At 36.9% G+C, this 17,741-nt stretch overlaps 2 protein-coding genes across 4 annotated transcripts; both read left to right on the top strand.

Annotated features, from left to right (window-relative positions):
• The first annotated feature begins 3,859 nt into the window (after positions 1-3,859).
• LOC112272645 (ABC transporter B family member 26, chloroplastic) lies at positions 3,860-11,218 on the top strand. 3 transcript variants are annotated; one of them, XM_024500612.3, is made up of 18 exons: positions 3,860-4,037; positions 5,192-5,780; positions 5,887-6,128; positions 6,302-6,429; positions 6,720-6,762; positions 6,877-6,921; positions 7,200-7,322; positions 7,535-7,638; positions 8,008-8,133; positions 8,237-8,339; positions 8,716-8,926; positions 9,055-9,185; positions 9,366-9,440; positions 9,714-9,788; positions 9,959-10,240; positions 10,451-10,521; positions 10,720-10,780; positions 10,934-11,218. In XM_024500612.3, exons 2-18 carry the CDS (start codon positions 5,378-5,380, stop codon positions 11,015-11,017), a joined length of 2,307 nt encoding a protein of 768 aa, XP_024356380.1. In that variant the 5' UTR covers positions 3,860-4,037; positions 5,192-5,377; the 3' UTR covers positions 11,018-11,218. The 3 variants fall into 3 exon arrangements, with proteins under 3 accessions (XP_024356380.1, XP_090100679.1, XP_090100681.1); XM_090244553.1 differs by having other exon boundaries at positions 3,872-4,050; XM_090244555.1 differs by having other exon boundaries at positions 3,894-4,254.
• Positions 11,219-14,474: 3,256 nt separating this feature from the next.
• LOC112295686 (uncharacterized protein ycf36) lies at positions 14,475-17,317 on the top strand. The gene is made up of 6 exons (XM_024547536.3): positions 14,475-14,714; positions 15,236-15,444; positions 15,563-15,906; positions 16,122-16,150; positions 16,288-16,344; positions 16,620-17,317. Exons 2-6 carry the CDS (start codon positions 15,248-15,250, stop codon positions 16,890-16,892), a joined length of 900 nt encoding a protein of 299 aa, XP_024403304.2. The 5' UTR covers positions 14,475-14,714; positions 15,236-15,247; the 3' UTR covers positions 16,893-17,317.
• Positions 17,318-17,741: the final 424 nt, after the last annotated feature.

The following is a 17,741-nucleotide window of genomic DNA, read 5'->3' as shown; positions in this document are numbered from 1 at the left end:
TATTTGGTATAATCTACAACTGTTTTCTTAATACTATTAAATTCAGAATTAACATAGATTAGTTAAAACCGATTTATTTATTTTAAAATTTAAATTATTTTAATATATTAATCCAATAAAAATAATAAAAAATTATTTTAATAAATATTATGGCCAAAAATCCAAGAGATTAGATTTGATGGTGAATTATAATTCTTATTTTTACAAGATAATCTTTAGTTTGTATAAAGGATATTAATTTCAATCGGATTGTGATTTAATATTATTAAAATAATTGAGATATATTTTCTTAATATTAATTAGTTTATAAAAAATAAAAAAATAAAAAAGCCTAGCTTGGTGTCTAAAGTAGTTAATTTGGACAATTTGAATGAAACTTTTTCTTAATGCCAAAAAAATTTCTAACATGTTCAACAATAATTTGTCACAACATATTGGTAATATTCCTATTTTAAAATAATATTAATGAAAACACACACAATTCATCTTTTCTAAACAGTTTCTTATATATAAATTTAAATTTTTTATCTTGTAATCAAAGTCTCAGTTTTTTATATGTTTTAAAATTTTATTACAACAAAATGGTTTATATTTATTTACAATTTTACTAATTAATATCCAATTTTTTGATAAATTTATCTGTAATTTATACATCTTATTAAAAATATATTTTTTTTAAAAATATAGTAGTCTTTTTTAAAATTTGAATTGGCTAATATTAATTTCTACATTAAATCTAATTTAATATCACAATCTAGGATGATTAATAATATACTTCTAATATTTTGTATCTAAAAATAATATATTTGATTTTATTTTATATTAGTGGCCAATAAATTTTAATAATATATTTAAATAAACATTATATAAATATTTATTATTCATACAATTCTTTGAGATGATTGATTTAAAAAAAAAACAATAATAATTTTTTATTCTCTATTAATTAGATCTACATCACTTAAGAATTATTGTCTAAATTATCTACAACTTTATGTACATCTATAAGCTCATAAGTTTATAAACCTATAAACTTATAAATATTTTTAAGTTTATAAACCTTGTTAAACTTTGGTTTATAGTAAAATCATTTTGCCAATCCCAATTTGCACCACCTACATTATATTGCACAATATAGTGATTACTATATAATTAACTATAATATAAAGTAACAATGTTTTTGATCCAAAGAGGTCTAATATAATAAAGGTTGAATATATTTCTATTTAATACTATAATTTTATTCACTATTCTTCTATAAACGATTTTAAAAATTCATTATTCTTCATTTTTTTTTATAGATGGTTCTTATCTAGTCTTTTTTTCTCCCAATTTCGTTTAATTTAATTTGATATTATTCTTTCTTTATTTGTGCAAATTCTCTACGGTCAAGCATTTTTATTTTTACAATATTAATTTTTTTTTCTCATTTATCATTTCAATTAGTTATTAATAAATTTATAAAGTTAGAGACACTTTACACCTAGAAGCCTACTTTAAAAGACCATAGTTTAAAAGCCTTATTAAGGTCCCTTGCTTGGTGATGAAAAGCCATTGTTAAGAAGCCTTGTCCTTTGGATATAGTATAAAGTGAGATGAAGCCATGAAATTAATCAAATATATATTTTTTATTACAAGCTTAAATACAATAATTCACATCTTATTTCAAAAAATTATAATAACTATACAATAATTTATTTATTTTTATTTTTTTAATGGTTATATTAAATATTTTTTGATATAGCTTCTTGATTTTTTCTTAAAGTCATGTCTTTAAGATGCATCTAATTAAAATTCCAAGGAACAATGTTCTTCATGCCATGTAGAGAAAAATGCATTCTATCCATTTTTTTTTTTTTTTTTAGAGCCTTGGGTCTTATTTTTCTAAGTATGAAGCTAACTTGAAGAGGCTTTTTGATTTCAACCAATAAAAACGTTTTGAACTTGAGACCTCTCATCTTGTCTCTTAAATATAAAGTGTCCCTTACTAACTTTTATATCTAAAAAATTAACTTATACATGCACTAGTATAATTTAATTTATTTTTTATATAAGAATTATGAACAGCATAAGTAAATTACTATTTCGATAATAAAACATATTTAAAAATATTTAGGATTTTTTATTGCAATATTAAAAAATATCAACATTTATATCAATAAATTGAAAAATAAATAGATTTTAGAATGTAAAAAATAAAAGACATAATTGATTTGATAAAATAATCTTCCACATATTATTGCTATATATGTAAAAATATATAATAGAACTATAAACATTCACTTCAATGATTTTTTCAGTCCCACCTGTCCAAGTCCCAAGCATGAAATCCACTTTTTTTTTTCTTTAATATCAAAGAAAACTTCTTTTTGAAAAAGGCACAGCTATATCAAACTATGTATATAAGTATAAATCTTTACACATACATTCATACCTTCATTTTAAGTTTAATTATTTAAAAGTTGATTTGCATGCTCAATTTATTTTATTTTATTTCATTTTGTAATATAGCAATTTTATATAACCATGTACATATTTGTTTCAAGATACTAAGTTTATTCAATTAATAACACATATATGCATTATATAGTTTTTTTATACTGATAGTAAACCCTTTTTTTTGAATAAATCATGTATTATATTTTACATTGCACTTCTTTGTTTTCAAAAAAAATCACAAATGTTTAGCCACTAATTCAAAGCACTTGTGAGGATTAAAAATGGAGAATGAACTGGATCAAACAGAATGGAAGATATTTATGGTCAATCAAAGGCACATTTAACTTGATTTCCATGCCTGAAAGCACAGCTACCAGAACAAAAAATAAAATAAAATAAAAAAAGTCCTTCCCTTTTCCTCCTCCCTCAATATATAAATTATTCATTAAAAAGACAAAGATAAAAATATATATATAAAAAAAAAATGTTGCTGTTACAAAAACTTGAAAATATCTTGAGACATTATGAAACCACCTTTTGGGATCTGAAATATTTTCAACCTAGTATCTCTAGTATCTCACATGAGCCTAAAACTTTCTTTCAATCAAACTATATGCATAGGGCTAACTTTAGTACCATCAGTGGCAACATATTTTTCTCCCCCAAGCTGCCCAGCAGAGGTCTGCCCAGCAGCAAAAAAAAAAAAAAAGAAAGAAAAAGAAAAAAAGGCATTGGGAGGAGGCTGCAAAATGTGTGTGCCACTGCTTTGGGATTCATTGGAGGAATAATAAAGCAAAGATGTGGCTGCCTCATGGCAGGAAGCTCAGCCCACACATGGAAAAGATGTGCCCACTGCTCCTATTTCACACACAAGACTAAATTACCCCTCCTGTCATCACACAAAAGAACTAACCTTACAATACCCCAAAAATCAGTTCAAAATATGGGACTCATGCCTTGGTTGGGACACCCAGTGTTTGATCATTTTGAACATCACCTGCTGCTAGAAAAGGTGGTAGTTTGGGTGGTTTTTAGCATCAGGGGCATGCACTACAACATACCCACAAACAGAAAATAAAAAGGGGGGATTTTGGGTCCATTTGTAGTGTAAGTGTGGGGCACTGTGTAATGCAGTAAATTAATGGTACCTGGAGTGTGTTCCCGAGGGTAGTGTGAACAACCCAGTGGGAGTTAGCCACATTGCCTGAAGAAGGCAGCCAATGGGGAAGGGCAGCAGCTCCATTAGGACCAAAAGTGACCCACACGGGGTCCTGCAGAAAGTGTGTGAGTAGGGGACACGGTGGCTTATCCAGTTCGACCGGTTTGTCCGGTTACCCGGTCATTTTGGGGAAACAACACGGCCATCTGCCCCCCCCCCCCCGCAAGCACTACGTCTCACTTCGACGTCTCTCCCCTCGCCATTGCTTCTGATTCCTGATTCCCTCTCTCAATCTTCTACACTCCGCATCTGCGCTTCGCACTCACTTCCAAGGCCTCAGTGTTGATTTCTGCGCCGGGAGGCAATTTTGTACCACTTGGGTTTCTCATGGCACTGCTGTCATTGTTGCATTGAGAGCACTGATTGAATCCATCGCCAGGTTTGTTGTTGATGTGGGTTCTCCTTCATTCAAGGCCTTTGTGGTTGAGTGATGTGTGGGGCTTCTTCGGTGCTTGAGGGCTGGTTAGAGCTTGGAGATTGCTCTACCCTCGTTCAATTGTTTTTCTTACGGGAGTGAAACCTGGTTTGACCTAGCCTGTTCGAGGATTGGCGATCTGTGTTAGTTTGGTTTTTGTGTGCTGGATTGCACAGCTGAGGTTGGCGGAGGAATTTCTACCCTTTCCCGTATGTGTGTGTGTGTGTGTGTGTGTGTGTGGATTGTGAGCTCTTGTAATGGTGCATTTTTTTCTTCTTTTTCCTTTTACCATTTTGTTGTGGTTGTCAGCAGTCTGCAAGTTGGAAGATGTGCCCGCAGGTGAGCTGGTCGAGTCATTTTTAGAGAGCGGATTGTCAACAGGAATGGGAATCTGGGAAACGTAGTGTGGCCGCGTTTGGGGTTCACCATGTGTTTTGTGGCGGAGTGTAAGGGACTGTTTCGGAGCTTGTTTAGAATTTCGCTGCTGCTTTTTTTGGCTTCCTTCAATTGGCAGGTCGATGTTCTGAGAGGGATGGGATTAGGGTGAAGTGTCTCCGCAAGGGTGGTTGTATTCTTGGCTCAAGGCTTCGGTAGAGGCTGACTGGGAGGGATGCATGCAAGGGCAATGCCTCCTCTGAGGAATTACGAGAAAGTAGCGCTGACCTTGGGGGATTTTTCTATTCTTTGAATTTCTCTTTCCCTCTTCCCATGAGCGTAGTTTAGCAGTCATGCATACGTATTGTGTCATGTAGTGGAAGTATTGTCTTGGCCACTTCAGACACATGTGGTTGATTTGATCCTGATTTGTGGAGAAATTAGAGCAACATGGCAGTGCAAAGTAATCGTGGGTTTTTATAACTACAATCATTTGCAATTGGACTATACACCGTGCCGAATGTCTTGTTATACTCTTAATGAAATGAATTGGTGGATATCTCTTTCCACAAGACTGCAATCACTGCCACTGCTGTTATTTTCAGGGATTGTAAAACTTATTGTTCGTCATGTTCCCTGCCTCTACGACCGATTTTGAACGTGAGGTTCAGCTTAGTGCATTACTTTGAGCTCACAGTAGAAGCATATTTATTTATACCCCAGTTTCTCTTGTTGTATGCCAGGTACAAAATTGGCTACCTGTTCTTCTCCGATCTTTGTCCCGACACGTGAACGCACGATTCATGATCTGAGTGAATGGAAAAATAAATATGTAGACTCGGTATTTATATGCATCACCTGCTGTCCATGGGTGGGCTCGTCAAGCAAAAATTTCTATCCTAGACATCACATAAGTAAGACAGCGTTCTATGGACACGGCACCTCCTGGGCTGCTGTCATGGCAGCCCGGCACACTTAGTCCTCAATTAAATTGTCAGAAATTCCGCAAGTCCTCTTCAAGGAAACACCAGTGGGCAAGGCAATCGAAAGCAAACAACGTAGGAGTGACAGGTCGCAGGGCGCATCTTGCGAAGTGGTGTAGCCAGAGTGAAAGAAGTCTACGGGACAGAGTGAGCGTAGTACCGAAACGAGGGACCACTGATTCCTTGGCCTCGAATTCCTCACATTCGCTGAGTGGATGTAATGGGAGTGGATTGTCAGAAGTTGTGCGCAGGAAGGTGCATCCTTGCCGCCATGTGTGCAATGCAGCTGACAATGGCGCTCTCTACTCTTCTGCAGATCTGAGTGCTAATGGATCCTATGATTCCAAAGGTGTGTCATTGCTATATTTCAGGCGATATCAAATGGATTCACAAATATTGAGCGTGTCCAATACTGCCTGGTCGCTGATGCAATGCACTCTTCATTTCATATGCAGGCCACGAAGGGAATGGGTCCGTAGTGCATGCAGAGGAACAGAGTTTTCTATTGCGCTTGTCCTTGTTTTGGAAGGCGATCAGATCATTTTTTCCAAATGGAAGCTGGTGGAGGGTCATTGAGAGACAGCATCAGAGGGCACATAACATAACCTTCACGGGCGCCATGCAGCGGCTATGGGTTCTTATCTCTCCTGATAAGCTTATCATTGGTTTGGCCTTCGCTGCTCTTGTTATTGCAGCCGTAAGTTTCTCACTCCCTGTTGCGGAAAAAACGTTGGTATGGTGATCTTATGTTGACATACCTTTGTGATCGTTTCGACTGAGGACCAGATTGCACGTGTTGCGATTTAAAATCGAGGTTGTTAAATGAGAGCTCTAACGTTGCTCGCCCACTGTGTATCTGTCTAAACACAGTTATCTGAGATTACAATACCTCATTTCGTGGCAGCCATGATCTTCTCGGCACAAAAGGGAATGACAAGTGACTTTTATGGCAATGCAAAACTGCTGGTCTTAATGAGCTGTACATATGGTCTTTTCAGGTTGGTTTTTCCATAGATACTATATATATATTCATACATACATATTTGTGTGTGTGGGTGAGAGAGAGAGAGAAGGTCTGATTTGCTGTTTGGGAACAAGCTGAACTTCTCTATGTCAATGTCAGTCTGGAGCACTATTGCTCACTTTATGTTGTACTTTTGAGACATAGCAATCATTCTTTCGGGATTTTCCTTGAAGTGACTCCGTTTTAGTCGATCTGCTCTGAAGAGAACTTTTGAGTTTGAACTATTATTAATTGTGCTGTAATTGACTTTTTGGTGTGATGCAGTGGAATAAGAGGGGGCTGCTTTGGTATTGCGAATCAAATTTTGGTATAGAATTTTCTACTCTTTCGTGAAAGTCCTCATGTTCTTCCTTTACCTCATACCTTGTAGTCTTATATTGTCATATCGTGTTACTGGCTGACATGATTCATCTGATGGCAGGTTAAGCGGATGCGGGAATTGCTTTTTTCTACTCTTTTGTCTCAGGTCTTGATACTTTGCATCAACTTTTGTCTGAAATGTTGGTCGATGAGGAAGATGAGGCATTTCACAACAAGTTCTTGATCGTGATGAAGCCTATTTACGAATTTTTACTGAGATAGAACCAAGTTGAGAGCAGTAATACTGAGGACTGAAACTATTATATATTTGTATTTTTGAAAAAGTGCGCTAGATGTAATATTCAGGGCAAGATTAGACAAGTTACGTGGTTACCTCAAGCGTGCTTTTTATTTTATTTTATTTTATTTATTTTTATATTACAGGATATCGCTTTTTTTGACGCGGAGTCTGTTGGGGCACTTACCAGCCGATTAGGATCAGATTGTCAGCAAGTGTCACGGATTATTGGCAATGATTTGAATATCATGTTTCGTAACGGGCTTCAGGTGAGAACATATAAACCTTCTGTGCTTGTTCAATTCCCCCATTCACCATTTATTAAATACAGATTGAATCGGGATTTTTCCTCGAATTGTAGGCTAATCGATATTGATCAGAAGGCAGCGTTTCTTGTCAAAAATGTTGTTTCCTAGGATAATGTAACCTTAACCGGAATCACAAAATTCATTGCTGAAACTTTTGAGTTCTTCATTTGCAGGGTTTAGGGGCGTTCATGTATCTTGTAACTCTCTCATGGCAGCTTGCATTGACTACTCTTGGTGTTTGTAGCCTCATGTGGTTCTTAACCACAATTTATGGCCGGTCTGTGTCTTTGCTCTTGAAATCCTCATGTTTTGTTTATTGTGAATTTGTCTCTCATGTTTTAGCTTGTAGAACAGAACAGACTTCGCATTGATGTGAACTTCTTTTTGTCTCTCAAAAGATAATGGATCAAGATTTTTTATTCTTTATTTTTTTTGTTTGTTTGTTTTGTTTTGTTTTTGTTTTTGTTTTTCTTTCAGTAATAGAAGATATTACATGTTGAGTCTTCTCGACCATTCCCTTCAAACGGAACCTTAGATCATTTATATAAGCGTTAGCATTGAATGGAGAAGAGCGTAGTACTGTAGTTCATGAGAATTGCAGTGGTAGTGCTTCTTTCTCATGGTTGACTTTTGATCTGTGTACTAGGTATCAGAAACGAACTTCAAGGTTTGCTCAAGACTTAATTGCATCAGCCAATGAAGTGGCAGAAGAGGCATTTTCACTTTTAAGAGTGGTTCGCACTTTCGGTACTGAACAGCAAGAAGTTGGAAGGTCCACCTCCGTCTTTCCTAATCTCGCATATAATTGCGCTTTAGGATTTCTGTAGGATTCTGATGAACTGTGGAGCTAAACTTCGTGATGTGGTGTAGAGCAGGTACAGCAAGTGGTTACAGAAGCTCATGGAGATTAACCTTCGCCAGAACATTGCCTACGCGTTTAGCACTTTGAGCTCTTGCACACTTTACCATGGTACTCAGGTTGGCTCCATTTGCTGTCCGAGCAGAGTCAGCAATTTTCTATGTGTGAATTTCTTCATTGTTTATCCCCATGGGTGTAGATTTCATTGTGTTCAGTTCTGAGTTTTAGGTCTAACTTGAGACTTTTAATCGATATTCCTCTGATATTATTGAACGTGTTGGCTGTCAGTAACACTGCTTGAATTTTACTCAAACAAAATTATGCTTTCAACGGCTGATTTGTTTTGATGAGTGCATCAGTAGGGTTGACTTCTTGTGTTGCGGCCACAGATAGAAGTTGGTCAACGTAAATAACATGGTGATCTTGTAAACTTGTTCTTTTCTGTAACAGAGATAAGCGAGAGTGATTTTGGTACACTGTTACTCTTTTGTGTAGGTGGTTGCACTGATAATTGGAGGCGGCTTCGTGATGTCCGGTCAAATTAGTGCTGAGAAACTTACAAAATTTATTCTTTACTCTGAATGGGTTGTACACTCCACCTGGTGGGTGGGCGACCATTGGGCTTCTTTGATGCAAGCCATAGGTGCCAGTGAGAAGGTTTTCCAGCTCCTTGACCTTCCACCAAGCCTCCAGCTGACTGCTCCAGGTACTTTTAAAATGCTCGGTTACTAGTGGCTTATATCTTCACAGTCGAAGTGAGGAGTTTTTTCTTCATAGTGATCCGAGTGGGACGAACTGGAAATAAATCTGACAAGTCTGGTTTTTGTGCCTCAGGTATCACTCTTCCAAATGTTCAAGGATGCGTACAATTTGTCGACATCTCGTTCAGTTACCCTACTCGACCTAAGGTTCCCGTGCTTCAAAATGTGAACCTAACCATCAACAGTGGTGAACTTGTAGCTGTGGTGAGCATCAAATCGAGGGAACGTTACATTGTTAAACCTCTGCTTGAAAAGAGATGTAACGAGAATTTACGAATTATGAGTTCGTTTAAAGGTGTTCTTGGAAAGGATGGGTCCGTTGGTTCATCTTCAGTTGATAATTGAGAGACACTCTTTAAAAATGCTTCGTTTCGCATGTTACAGGTCGGCCTGAGTGGCAGTGGGAAAAGCACTCTTGTGAGTTTACTTCTACGTCTCTATGAACCTTCGAGTGGACAGGTAAACCTTCATTACTTCCAGCGTTTTGTGATGCGACTATTTTGTTTACATCAACTTGTAATGTAATGGATGCAGTGGCTTGTTTGTTAAGTACATTTGTAGGTGATTGTTCGAGTCTAAAACTAACAGGTCACTAGTGCGTTCAATGACAGTCAATCAAGGCACATACGCAAGAAGTCACAGCTTTCTATTTGGTGCATATATAAGTTGGCTATCGTGGGACTGTATTTTCTGGCATTATTTATGGTGACTGGTAAGAAAAATCATGTGCAGGTCGTGGTAGATGGGGTTCCCCTGCAAGACCTCGATATACGATGGTTCAGGAAGCAACTTGGGGTTGTGAGCCAGGTAATATCGTTATAGAACAATTCATGCATGTGAGTTTTGCTTTAATTTTGGAACTTATTGCTGCACATATTAGTCGCTATCAGTTCCAAATCATTTCTTTGTGCTCAATCAGCATGACCTATGAGGTTTATTGACTATTCTGATATTACATATTTCACATTTTCCAACAGGAGCCTCGACTGTTCAGCATGGATATAGCATCCAACATTGCATATGGCTGCGACGGCGATGTTGACCAGATGGAGATTGAGCGGGCTGCTAAGCTGGCAAATGCTCATGATTTCATCATCTCCCTTCCAGATGGGTACAAAACGATGGTTGATAACACTCGGTTGAGTGGGGGTCAGAAGCAACGAATTGCTATTGCCAGAGCCCTCCTAAGGGATCCTGCTATTTTGGTTCTTGATGAGGCGACAAGTGCTCTTGATGCCGAGAGTGAACATCTTGTGCAGGTTATTGACTTCCATACTTCCTCTCTCTGCTTTCATTTAATATAAATCTGGTTTCTTAGTTGTGCAAAGACACGGTTTTTGTGATTCATGTTTCTGATCCTAGAGAAATTCTAGACACATAAGTTCATAGCGTTATACGATTCTTTCCAAAATGTTTTACTCTGCCTCTCACATCTGCTCAAACTTGTTAATTCTCAATACCAAATGCAGAAAGCATTAGATCGCGCTATGCGAGGAGATGGAGGCAGAAATAAGCGCACTGTTTTAGTAATTGCTCACAGGTAAATTAATCTAAATGTCCCTAAACACCCTGCATCAATTCCAGGTGTTCTTCTGGGCCTTGGAAAACTTTAATACTACATCTAAAGGTTTTATTTTATTTTATTTTATATATATATATATATATATTTTTTTTTTGGGGGGGGGGGACACTGAACATTTGGTAATTAAATGGAAACGGTGGTCTGCTGTTTCGACAGGCTATCAACAATACGTGCTGCAGATCGCATCGTGGTTATGACAAATGGCCAGGTTTCTGAGGTATGTCCTATAGCAAGTGTAGAAGTGCATTTGTTTCTGGGCGTATCTCTGTTTATTTGCATGCTCCATTATGCTACACCTGCTGAGAAAGCTGAAGTAACGACGATATTGTGTCATTCTAAAAGTAATTTGCTTGTTGGATGTGATTTTCAGACGGGCAGTCACGAGGAGTTGCTTAAATTAGATGGCGATTACGCTCGGTTAACCAAACGACAACTTAGTACATTGTCTCAGTAGAGAAAGGCTTTGCTCTGACAAGTGTTGATTTCTTAAGCGGCACTTGTTCATAACTATTCATCTCTACAGCTGTTCTGAATCCATGTGAAAACGATAGGTGTGGACATGAAGGCGTCCATGCACTTGTGGAGTTTTCCAAAAGATGAAAATACAAATAAATAAATAAATAAATAAATAAATAAAAGTAAAACAGTTACCTGATGTAAAGCATAATGTTTGCCAATTGTCTTCACATGGAACTTCGCATTGAATCAAACTGTTTTTACTAGAAATATTTTAAGATTCCTTGAAATGTGTAACGCCACACAAGGTCGTCTCGCTTTACGAAGATGCCCACGGGATTCATGGAGGAGTGCTCTTAGGCGTAGTTTGGTGCCTACGATGCAGGTTTGAATGATACAATGCGTGATCAGGTGTATAACTAGGGGGTGTAGAATCTCCGCCACCCTTTTCTCTGCTTGGGGGTCCTGCATCAATTACACGGCGTACGATTGAGCTTGTCCAGGTGTAGCTGGTGTTACCATTTCAGTTCTCTGCTAGAATGGTTGAGGAAGTGCAACGTTAAATATTTCGGATTTGATAGGACCTTGTAGATCACAACAATGTTGAGGAAGTTCTTTTGCCACTTTCCTAGAAAAATAATAAACTTCACGGACAACTTAGATTCGACAAATCACATGGGTCACATAAGTTAGTTGTCTTGCGGTCTTTGGCTTTTCAAGCAATGGGAGTGGTGATGGCACGGCGATAGCCGTAGACCTGGCAGTTCTATGGTCTGTGCAGCAGAAGCAGCAACATTGCCCATGTTTCGCCATGCATTTTATGCTAGATCTAGAATGCATCTAGAATCTGTGCAGTTATGGAAAATATGTAAAAATTTAGTTAATTTTGTTCAAGGAACTATTCCTGAAGTTTAATCACAAGAAAGTAAAAATTGTGCTAAGTCATTCACTCATGTGTTTTATATAAAGGTGGTTGTTGATCAGAAATCAATGCTTACTTGAAAATCAACAAAGTGCAAGTCACAAAGTCACTAAGAGCTCAAATTTCAAATACAAGTACGATTGGAGTCATTGCAAGGGAGACACCATAATTAGTAAACACCAAGAAAGATAGTGAGAAATAGCCTTATCATTACATACTTTACTAAAGGACCTCCCTCCAACATCAACTATTTCAATGCATTGTGCATATGACTTACCTATGAAGGATTATTAGGACAGCCAATCAAAAGGCTAATTTCTTATCATGTTGATTTATACCCCTTGTTGTGTTTTTATAAAATAGATGGAGCTTACTCTTGGGCAATTTTTAAATTTTGAATATTTTAGTATGTTTTGTGGTTTTTTGTAACTTTTAAAGATACGATAGAGTGAGATAAAGGGAAGGAGCCTTGATCCTAATTACCTTCAATTGATTTAAATATTTATTTAACTAAAACTAAACCAAATGTTAAGAAGACAAGAATAAGGAAAAAAAAGAAAAAAGAAAAAACTTAAAAAACTAAAAAAGTACAAAATTTTCCTAGAAGTCAATAAAAGAGACAAAGTTTATAATTCATAGAGGGCATTTTTTATCCCTTAACTAAGTGCAGACGAGCTCTAGCAATGTGCTGTATGATTTGCATATTAGCTTTTGGCAATGAAGATGACCACTTCAATAAGCATGATAGCAATTCTTGTTTTTTATGCATACATTGTGATATTAAATATCTAATGTTCTACTAAAACTTTTTTTTTTTTTTTTTTTTTTTTTTTGCAATCAATCAAAGTATATTTGTCGTAAACAAGAAAACAAAAATTCTAAATGAGAGCAAAGAAGAAGAAATAAACTTGTCTATTTATTATTTTTTTATCATTTGTCACTCATTTTTAATTGACCAATGTAGTAAATTTTAATTATGAAAGATGATTTCAAAGTAAGAGAATATTGATTGAAAATAGAAAAAAATGTTTCTTTAAGATAAAAAGAAATAAAGAAAAATATATTTACCAGTAATTGCTTTAAAAAAAATCAGAACAAAAAATAGTTAAAGTTCATGAGAATTATAAACATGTTTTAAGAAAAAAATTCTAAGTATTATAATTCACAATAATTAATATAGAACTTATATAAAGTTCTTTGTTGATTGTTTGAATTAACCAACTTTATATTAATTAAAAAAAATTACAAGTTTATTTGTTTTGATTTGTATTGTTTTGTATTTTATATTATATTATATTATTTTCTTATTATTGTTACACACAAAAATATACATATATATTAAATTGCATTTTTTATTTCCTTAAATCTAAAAATAACTGCAGAGTTAGCCATTTTTTAGGTACTTAAAAAAAATATTTTTATAAAATTAAAAAAGAACATTAGTGTTTTTTAAGAGGTTTTTGTAGAATATAATTGAAGTCTAAAACAATCCAATCAATTATAAAAGATTCATAATAAAAAAATAAAAAAACTAAGCTTGTTTGTCTGTTCTTCTTACAGTTCATCATATACATATATAAGCGAAAAATTACCTCTAATTTTTAGAAATTAAACTATAAAAATAGAATAAGGAAAATAATCAATATACTTAAAATTGCAGGTTTTTTTTTCAAAAGTCTGTAATATTTGAATCTTAAATAACATAATGAATAATAAAAACTTAAATCTTTGTAAGTTTTAGACATGTATTATTTTAATACTTATATGTAATTATTAAATGTTTATTTTTATTTTTTTAGTTCCTATGAATTTAATTTGAACATTTAATTAATTTTTTCTTGTATGCAATCTATTATTTTTTTGTAGTTAATTTTTATTTATTAATAACCATGTAATGACAATCAATCTTTTTTAGCCATAATATTGAAATGTTCATTGTAAAATCTTTATCATTGAAATATACATATATATATATATATATATATATATATATATTCACAAATAAATACAGTGGCTTTGAAATTCTATATATCAAAATACTTTGAAATTGTAAAGAACAATACATTCCAATTAAATTTTCCAATTGATATGATTTGAACGTCCATGGTCTTATATTATAACACATACATCTCAACACTCTTATTTATTTATTGATAAATATAAATAAAATACAATTTCATTTCTGTTAAAAATGACATTCAACATTAACCACCTCCAATAAATGCGACGTTCCAACTTCGCAGTATCATGCCCCAATCAAACACAATCTCTACACAGACACCCATTAAAGTGGATCAAGACAAAAGAGAGGAGAGACTAATTCTGCCACCTGGACTTCCAGCTCAGCACAGCCATGATGACGTGTCGTATCAAGTCTAAGCCGTCTTTACAAAATATACCAAAATCGGGGGGTCAGGCTGCGGGGGCGACCTGGTAGTTCACCGGGCCGGGGGACCGCGGGCACCCATGACCGTGGGACCATGGAGAGTGTTGTTTTTTTTGTGTGTGTTTGGCGTTGGGTATACTCCACCATCGCCATCGCCATCGCCCTCCTCGCAACCTCCAGTTTCTGGTGCCTCCCCCCGACTCTCCTCCGTCTTCGCACGAGCCTCCTCGTTTCGCTCACAGCTCATCGTCCCGTGAATTTTGTTTTCTGGGTCTCGATTCGTTTCGACGCGTGGTTCAAGTAGTTGCGCAAACATCCCGTTTTTTCTCTTTCGTTCGGGGAGGGGGGGCTTGTTTTGTTTCCTCGGAGGATCGTCCGGGTAGCGAGGTGAGCATGCTTCTGCGACGCTTTTTGAGTTTGTAACGAGTTCATCGGGCTCATAGCTATCAGCGATTTCGTGTGTTTGGGTGATCGCGCATGCTGACTCGTTGGGGAGTGCTTTCGGGACCTTTTTTCGGGACCTTGAGAACTGTTGTACTGAAGGTTTCGGGGTTTCGAGCTTTCCTGAGAGGTCTTACGATATGGAAGTGGGTGTGATGACTTGGAGATTTCTCCGGTTGAGGGTATTTTAGGTTTTTTTTGGTGGACTTGTTTCTGTCGTGGAATTTTGCTCGGAGAGCTGGTGGAGTGCTCCTGTCGTCGGCAGTTTCGATGCTTTACAGAGGTTTAGACAGATACGTCGGAGTACAGTTGCAGTGGTTTTCACACTAGTTTCTTGTATTTATCCAACTTCTCTTTGTCGATTTCTGAGTTGATATTTTCCATGAAATATTTTATTTATTTATTTATTTATACTCCCGCTGCCGAACTCTCTTTCCTGTCTGAGGGCGAAATTTTCTTGTTTGTAGCTGGTTTTTCTGATGGCGACGACGCATCTCGTGAACTGGAATGTCCGAACGGTTTCCTCGCATTCTTCTCTGAAGCTTACGCCAGAACTTTTTGCTCCTTTGAGTAGAATTGGGGTGTCATGCCCAATGCGAGAAGGCAGTAAACACGAATTTGTTGTGAAGGCACAGGGGCGAAAGAAAGGAGGAAATTCGGGAGACAAGTCCCCGAGGTGCACTTAACCTATCTCAAGTAATTCATTTGTCTCTTCAACCACCTTGTGTTATGAAGTAAGATGGGTCAAAATCTAATTTCACTTTGACCCTCGATCCCCTCCTTGTGTGTTGCAGATATGATCCCATGTTTGCAAGGGATGGGAATACAATAGAGTGCCCGGTTCCATGGGAGCAGCAACCCGTGAATGAGTACCAAATGCTGAATGAGACAGGGTTGTTTGCATGGGCAACCGACGATCTCCTGTCCTTTGGGATCAGAATGACAGCCGTTACAGTCGGTATCTCTGCTTTTGTTGGCTACCCAATCGCTGCCCTGAGCATTGACGCGAAGCAAGAATTCTTGAAGTGTTGTATGGGAGCTTCTTGTGGCGGAATGCTGGCCGCCACAGTTGTGACGCTCCGCCTTTACCTGGGTTGGGCCTACATTGGCAACCGACTATTCAGCGCAACAGTAGAATGTGATATCTCTCTCCTTCGTTCCATGCTTTCCTCTCACAAATTTCATTTTATTGATTTGATGTGTCAATTTCATTTCACTGCTGTGGGATTTTGGATCGAATTTATTCTGATTTTCTCGTCTTTTAATGAGTCATTTTGAAATTCATCAAACAAATTGAACTCATGAATAGGTGATGGACTGGTCTAATATGTTGTTGTTGCCTGTGTCCTGCAGATGAGGAGACTGGATGGTATGATGGTCAGGTTAGTACTTACGTATATTTTGAAGTCCGTAGATTCTTCTCGAGTTCTCTGACGTTTCTATGGATGCAGCAGGTTTGCGTGAAGAAGATACGTTAGGTTCGGTGCTGATGTTTCTGTTGCCACTTATTTGCATGTAGGTATGGGTGAAACCCCCAGAAGTGTTGGCTCGGGATCGCTTACTGGGCTCTTTTAAGGTTGGTACTGATCAGGATGAATCACCAATCCCAACATGTTTTTATCCATAAAATGTGTTCCTGCTTCCACTATAGCAGTCACAAACTGAAACTTTGCTTTGGGACGAAGGGTCAGAGATCACTGTACATGGATCATGCCTGAATCACACTGCATTACCAGTTGTTTTGTTTTTTGCTTCGTTTTCAAGGTTCATGGGAAATTGTTGCAGATGTTTGGACTGGTAAACTAGAGAATCCGTGATGCATGTTAACCATAGATGTGCACTTTTATGCAGGTCAAGCCTGCCTTACGTCGAATGAAAGTCACCTTGGTGGGACTTGCCATCTCCTTGGTCACTATTGTTGGTGCCATGTACATGCTTCATGGGCCTCCGCCACCCATTGACCTTGCAGAAGATACCGCCGAGACCTTTGGTGGAACCTCCAGACTGTCTTATAGCGATGCAGCAGCCCGTCGTTATGAACCCGAAGCATTTGCTAGAGACGACCACCTTTCTCACGCCAGTGCCGCTGCTCCCACACCCGCTTTGTTTGACTACTGTCGCTGAAGCTGGTATTCCACTTTTCCTATTCGACGAAAATTCGGCTGATCTCGTTCCTCTTCCGAGGAGGTGGATCATGGATCAATTCTCCACGTCTTTGACAGACTTCACCCATTATTGGAAACTATGATTGATGGCCGGTCAATGATTTTTGATGGGCCACAAATATTGCTGTCTTAAAGCTTCTTCGTGCTAGTTAGCTTTTGGTGGTTCATTTTTCTTTCCTCCGCAAGTTTCACTTCGATCATTTGTTCAAGTGATTCAAATGTAAAGTAGCTAAAGATGCAATAGGACTTGTAGAATCGTGTTTAATATATGATTAACGTGTTGTATATATATATATATATATATATATCTATATTTGTAGATGACCACATGTATATTTATCATTACTTTGTAAAGCTGAAAGTAAAAGCTTAATTTGAGAGCTTTATCTGTGTTGTTGTTAGGTATTGATTACTCTCATGTTCCTACTGGTTCGACTGTGTTTTTAGTGAACTAGCTAGAAAATCAAAATTAGGGAATCAGTGGGTATCAGGTTGTACCGTTGTATGTATGGCGGAACATGCATCAACTTGTTTTTATTTTGGGACTACTGACCTTGTGATTACATTTGAGGAGTTGTTTTTGCAGTCTATTATCATGGAAATTAGATAAGGGAGGAACGAGGTTGGCAGTCGAGGTTGCCATGAGGAATTGTGAATTTTTGTGTGGATGAGCCTGAGCTCCGCTTCATGCGAACATATTTCACTCTGGGGTCTGGCTCCTCATGCTACCATGTACCCCCGATGACAAGCACATTGCCGTGAATGTCAGTACCCCAGCGTATCTGTCACGAGTAACAAATCAAGTAGA

Source organism: Physcomitrium patens, chromosome 19 (genome assembly GCF_059467195.1).
Source record: "Physcomitrium patens ecotype Gransden chromosome 19, ASM5946719v1, whole genome shotgun sequence".
Taxonomy (NCBI): Eukaryota; Viridiplantae; Streptophyta; class Bryopsida; order Funariales; family Funariaceae; genus Physcomitrium; species Physcomitrium patens.
Note: the sequence above shows the minus strand (reverse complement) of the source record. Positions and strands in the feature narration are given on the sequence as shown.

Bases quoted from the DNA above. Each gene is read 5' to 3' on its own strand.
- LOC112295686 (XM_024547536.3), top strand. From the start codon at position 15,248: ATGGCGACGACGCATCTCGTGAACTGGAATGTCCGAACGGTTTCCTCG. The intron at 15,907-16,121 runs GTGATATCTCTC...TGTGTCCTGCAG, and splicing joins ATTCAGCGCAACAGTAGAAT to ATGAGGAGACTGGATGGTAT. The intron at 16,151-16,287 runs GTTAGTACTTAC...ATTTGCATGTAG, and splicing joins CTGGATGGTATGATGGTCAG to GTATGGGTGAAACCCCCAGA.
- LOC112272645 (XM_024500612.3), top strand. From the start codon at position 5,378: ATGGACACGGCACCTCCTGGGCTGCTGTCATGGCAGCCCGGCACACTT. The intron at 6,129-6,301 runs GTAAGTTTCTCA...GTCTAAACACAG, and splicing joins CTGCTCTTGTTATTGCAGCC to TTATCTGAGATTACAATACC. The intron at 10,522-10,719 runs GTAAATTAATCT...CTGTTTCGACAG, and splicing joins GTTTTAGTAATTGCTCACAG to GCTATCAACAATACGTGCTG.